Source organism: Dipodomys spectabilis, unplaced genomic scaffold (genome assembly GCF_019054845.1).
Source record: "Dipodomys spectabilis isolate Male_0828 unplaced genomic scaffold, ASM1905484v1 ptg000231l, whole genome shotgun sequence".
NCBI lineage: Eukaryota > Metazoa > Chordata > Mammalia > Rodentia > Heteromyidae > Dipodomys > Dipodomys spectabilis.
The window spans coordinates 4968814-4974813 of NW_024870908.1; the positions used below are offsets into that span (position 1 = coordinate 4968814).

A 6000-nucleotide genomic window follows, 5' to 3' on the forward strand; every position below is an offset into this window, starting at 1 on the left:
ATGGTGCGTGCGAGCTAATGACATCGGCTTTCTGTGGTCGGGTGAAGGCAGTGCAGACAACCGCATGTTCTAACAGAGGCCGAGCCATGAAATGGCAGGCGGAGGAGCCGGATTGGCGCAAGCGCTTGGGTCTGTGGACGGACAGATGCTTCGCAAATGAGCGTTGCTTTAAGTGCCACAGACGATGCAGAAGTGAGTCAGCTACCTCCCAGGTTAACCCCCAGCCCCCACCCATGCCTGGGGGGGTTAGCAGGGTGGGTGGATGGGTAGGTTGGAGGGGGGAAGGGAGAGCACAGAATGAACCTACCAACACATGGGGCCTGGTCAGCCCAACCATTCCTGCCCTCTCTCCTTCCATTAGGAAAAGATCAGAGAGACATGGGCGATCGGTTCATTAACCCATTTTCCGACACACGATCTCTCTTAAGAGAGCCAGCCCTCGGGAGCCTGGACGTGTGTTCAGGCTCGAGACACTGAAATTCCTTTACGCATTGCAGACGTGACGATCAGTCTATCCTAATTCTTTTCTGCGATATTGACACTATTGACTGGCCCCTCCCCCAACCCACAGCACTAGCTCATAAATCAACACAGGATTAAGCCAAGGAGAGAGGCAGCCATAAAATGCCATTTGTCCCCCCTCTTCCATTTCCCCCCTCCTCCGTAAATTATCTCAGACTTGAGCCACACCAGGCAAAGGGACTGAAGCAGAAGGACTTAACTTTTCCATGCACTCACTCATAATCCATCACCACCCACCCAACGCTCCCCCCATGCATAACCAGGGCTGGCATCTCCTCCCCCCACCCCTCCCCTCCTCTCCTCCCAGCTCAGTGCCAGAAACCCATCTTTCTGGGTGATTCTACCTTGAGAACCACTTCCTAATTAAAGACAAGAAAGGGTTGATGTGCAGGCTTCAGCTCAATCGCTTTCGATCTGAAGATGTCTGTCCGGGGTGAGCAATGGCTTCATTTACCAGGAATTACCCTTTGTACAAACCACTTCACTATTTAAAACAAACCGCATGGATCATCATTAAGTGGGGAAAAAATGACCAATCTTCAGATATTGACAGTGGCATGCCCTAGTTTAAAAGCCCCTCCGTCTCTCCCTGCCCCCCCCCTTTAATGTGGATTTTAAAGTATTTGACTTGTTGTTAAATTTAGGCAGATGAATGGATTCTGAGCGAATAGGGCTCGACAGACCTGAAGCGTTCTTGGAACAGAACAGGGAGACACTGAGGGATGTTGAGGAACAGGGAAAAGTAAGTTCATAAGCTCCCCGATGTTTCTTTGGGGAGACAGAACTCAGCGTCAAACAGCTCTGGCTGTTTCATTGGGAATCAGGCGGCAAACCTCTGCCCGTCCGGGCCTTGCAGTACCTAACCACAAGATGAGGGCTCCATGATTTGACTCTGGCCTCTTTGCAGAGGAAAGCTCTGGATTCTTGTGGGTTTGGTGTGTTTGAGCTTGAGTGTGAGTTTGTGAGTGTGTGTGTGGTTTCTACCATTCTGTACAAAGAAAACAAAATAGATGCTCTGTAGGCCTCATCAGTAGTACGTCCCCAAATGTGGGGGTCTGTATGCAGTTTTCCCTCTAAGCAAGAATGTCAATGTACATATTCACGGCAGGGCTCTAGGAAGATGCCCTGCCGGGGAGAAGCAGGTTTGAAGTTGGGTCGTGGGGAGATGATTTCATCAAAGAAGCCATGGAAGAAAGCCAGCACAGTGCTTCAAGATAGATCTGAGGCTGAGGGAGCAACTTTCCCTGGACAGCAAGATGAACGCCAAGCTGCTCCTAGGGCCCCTGGTCCCTCCCATCCGAAGTGGGGGACAGGGTGCATGCGATGTATGATGGGTGTCTGGGTGCGTGTGTGTAGAAAAGCTTGTGATGACATCATCAGACTTCACATCTGGTGCTGCCATTTCAATGCCAGGAGCATCTCAGACAGACAGACAGACAGACGGAGGGAGGGAGGGGAGGAGAGGAGAGAGGGGAGAAAGAAAGATGGAGGGAGAAAGAAAGATGGAGGGAGAGGGAGATGGAGGCACAGGGAAGGGAAGGCAGAGGGAAGGGAAGGAAGAGGGAAGGAGGGGAAAGGAAGGGGAAGGGAGAGAGAAGAGAGAGGGGAGAGGGAGGGAGAAGAGAGAGAGAAGGAAAGGAAGGGAGGGGAAGATAGAGTATGAGAGTATGGAAGAGAGGGAGAGAGAAAAAGAGCAAGAGAGAAAACTACAAGAAATTAGAAGAGACTGCAACTGCAGGAAAACAGCTATCCAAAGAAAAAGCGCCTGGAAAGTATGAATAAACGAAACAGAATAAATCAAACACTATAAACACGCATATTGTCTTTGCCCTGAGCCGTCTGGGGCAGTGGCTTTCACTTGGTCATTCAGAGTAGACTTGCATGTGAAGACATCTCAATTGATTTTTTTTTTATAGAGTTGCCTGAAGAACAAATCTGGGGGACTTTCAGAAGAAAGATTAGCTGTTAATACTCAGGCAAAGAAAGCATATGAAGTGAATTTCCTTGAAGATTGGAAATATTCATGGATAAGAAACAGCCCTTCTACGAAGCTACGAGCCACAAAAATACATGGCTGTGAAGAAATGTCAGCCTGCCTGCATTCAGAAAATGTTTAGCGCTCCAAAAGAAGGTAGTTGTGAAAGGCGATTAGAATGAGAGTTTTAAAATATATCTCACACTAAATCACACATTTTTTTCTAGCAAAGGTGCTACTGATTCATCCAAATACACACACACACACACACATTAACTCCATGTTCATCAGACTAGACTACCATACTGTAATGGCTAAAAAGAAATAGCAAATAAAATTATAGTGCTCATACTGAGGCAGAAAAGGATGAGTCCATGTAGGTACTTTGTAAAGATTAATGTGAACGGTTTACACCATTTTAATCAACCAATGGCCTGGATATAGCTACATAAAAGCAGTTACAGGAAACTCGGACACAAACTATCAAGAAGAGAAACCCAGAGAGAGAGCGAGCGAGCGAGAGAAAGAGAGAGAGAGAGAGAGATAGCCCCGGAGACCAGTCTCCTCTTGTGAGGGTAGGTCCGGAGAAAGGGGAGGAATGAAGGCCAGAAAACTTGATACTAAATAAGACCAGCAGATGCCCGGCCACCCTGTACTCCAGGTATTTAGTATAGCTCAGCAAAATACACCTCCCTCTTCCCCCCCCTCCCTCTCTCGGACATAATTTCACAGCATCATATTATAACCATTTTCACTGAAAGCATTAAGTCATTTCAAGGGCAGGGTGCACACCAAAGCATATTGCACAACCCACCTTCCATCTATCTTCCTACGGGAACTGGGATGTTCATTTAGGCACTTCTAAATATTGGTTATGGCTGCCAAAGCTTCCTTTGAGCCTCCTTTTCCAGAGCCTGGTGTTTTCTGTGTGTGTGTGTGATAGGAGGACCAGCTACCTGACCCAAGGGTCTAGGGCTTGATCCTGTACCATCACCCTTTCTATTTCAAGATTTATCTCTCACTGAAAGTCACCACCCACCCACCTCTTCCCTAAGTTGTAGCTAAACATCAAGCCAGATTAGCCCCTCAAACTCACAGATGAAATTTTGTGGGGGGGAAGAAAGCATACAAAGAAACAGAGATCACTGGGGTACCGATAGTCTTTAACTTGGGTGGTCACGCTGTTCCAATTAATAAATAGGAAGTAAATGTGGGATGGAAAAGATCCACGCGTATGAATGATCTGTTTCAATCCCTCCGAAGCTCAGCATCTGAAGAAATGCCCGCACTGTCTTTTCTGGTAGGGGAATGGATGTAACATCCATTTACCAACATTCAAGGCAAACACTCAGAAATGGGAGGTGCAGACGAATCACGTAATACGTTATCAATAAGCTCCTGAGCAACGTTTTCCCGACAAGATTCCCTAAGTGAGAAATGCAAGGAAAGACATATTTGAAAAGATAAACCAATTTTGCTCTTCCCAAGTTTTTTTTTTTTTGTTTTTTTTTTTTAAGGGCTGTTCTCAAAAAGACTTACAAGAGAGGGGAAAAAAATAACGCGTTGGGAAATATTTTCTGGAGGCAACCAACTTGATAACAAATTACCCAAATGTTCCAAACAGAATCGTGACATTTTATGAAGACACATATTCCTGCCACACAGATTGGAACTGGAGTCTGTGGGGAAAGAGACCTTCCCCCCAACTCACAGCCCCTTCCCTCTTGCAAACAACTTCCTTTAACACACACACACACACACACACACACACACACACACACACACACACACACACACACACACACACACACACACACACACACACACACACACACACACACACACACACACACACACACACACACACACACACCCCATACCAGAAAGTGACTCAAGGAAGAAAAAAAAAAAAAGAAAATGTGAATTACAATTGTCCAGAAACTTCACAGACCAAGATGAGGACCTAAGAATGACCAAAAATGGGGGGGGGGGGCTCCATCTGGCTGATATCCCTACCAGTTTGGGAACCACAGCTGCTGCTCAATCATGAAGCTGGCCTGTCACTCCACAAGGCAGCCCCAAACTCTCTCCTATACCCCCACCACCAACACGGGGGGGGGGGGGGGATTGGAGGAAGAAGAGAGCCAGAAGTCCCAGAGGAAGAAAACTCCCAGGGACAGACACTGGGGACCAGCAGTCAAGGATGCCTGGTAAAACCAGAAAAGGGGAGGGGTGCGGAGGGAGGTGTTAGGGGATTAAAAAACAAACACTCCTGAGCCAACAAAGGCAGCATCTTCCAGTACACACCATCAAAGCCCTTGACTGGAGTTGAGACAAACAATCCCATCCCTTACAGACTGTAGGCATGAATATATAGATAGATATATTAAGGAAACTTAAGGAAAATCTTTTTCTCTCTCTCTCTCACACACACATGCTTCGTTTAAAAAAAAAATCTAGAAGCACCTGCATGTTTCTGCCAAGACCCCCAAGTCTCATTACCCACGGATTCTCGGATTCAAGACACTCCCCAGATGAAATACACTACCCCCTCTCCCCTTTCCCCCCTGCCCCCCCCCAAAAAAAAAGCCAGGCAGCTTTCCATTTCAAATTCCCGGGTAACGCAGGCTCAAGAAATCATCCTTCAAAGTATTCAGACAGGTGTACTCCTCCCCACCCCCACCAGAGAGAGAGAGAGAGAGAGAGAGAGAGAGAGAGGGGGGGGGGGGGAGAGGGAGGGAGAGAGGGAGAGAGAGAGGGAGGGAGAGGGAGAGGGAGAGGGAGAGAGGGGGAGGGGGAGAAGAAGGGGAGAGAGAGAGAGAGAGAGAGAGAACAGAGGGGGGGAAGAGAGAGGGGGAGGGTCGGGTCTGGGCTTGGCGTCAGGTCTGCAGGGACAGGGGTTCCCATCCATCCTGCTGGCCCCAACGCACGAGACCCCCCCAGCCCCCCCACCCCGCTCCTACCCAGACTCTCCAAAAGACCCCGCAGCAGCACAGCGCACGGACCACCGACCACCCAGCACCCAGGACTGAGAGCCCCCCATACCCAGTATGGCCAAGCCGGCGGCAGGCAGCCTCCAGGAGAGCAGCCACGCGCTTACCTGATGCAAGTACATGAAAGTCAAGGCACAGGAAAGCTGGGGGCACACGCCCACGTTGGGGAGCGCCACGCAGGTGGCCCCCGTCAGAGGATGCTGCATTCTGCCTCGGGCACCCACGGAACACGGGTGGGCACTGCTCGCATGCAAGCACCTTGCCCGTGTGTGCTCTCCGGCGCCGGCTCGCTCGCTCTCGCTCACCCGACGCGACCACGTTCTTCTCCTTTTAATTTGGGCTAATTATCTCTGAAGTCAAACACCGGTGGCTCTGTCTTTCTCTTTCCTCTCTCTCTCTCTTCTCTCTCTTTCTCTCTCTCCCTCCCTCCCTCCCTCCCCCCCACCGCGCCCCGGAGTCCCTCCTCCCTGGCTTGCCTTGCCTGCGGGTTCGCTAGATCCAAGCGTTTAT

At 49.4% G+C, this 6000-nt stretch overlaps 1 protein-coding gene across 2 annotated transcripts in view; it reads right to left on the bottom strand.

Annotated features, from left to right (window-relative positions):
- The window catches only part of Rbfox1 (RNA binding fox-1 homolog 1), a 297876-nt gene extending 292180 nt beyond the window's left edge, over positions 1–5696 (bottom strand). For both annotated transcript variants that reach the window (XM_042698275.1, XM_042698276.1), the window contains exon 1: positions 5598–5696. In XM_042698275.1, coding sequence (XP_042554209.1) covers positions 5598–5696 — 99 coding nt within the window. The remainder of the gene's footprint in view (positions 1–5597) is intronic.
- Between the last annotated feature and the right edge of the window lie 304 nt (positions 5697–6000).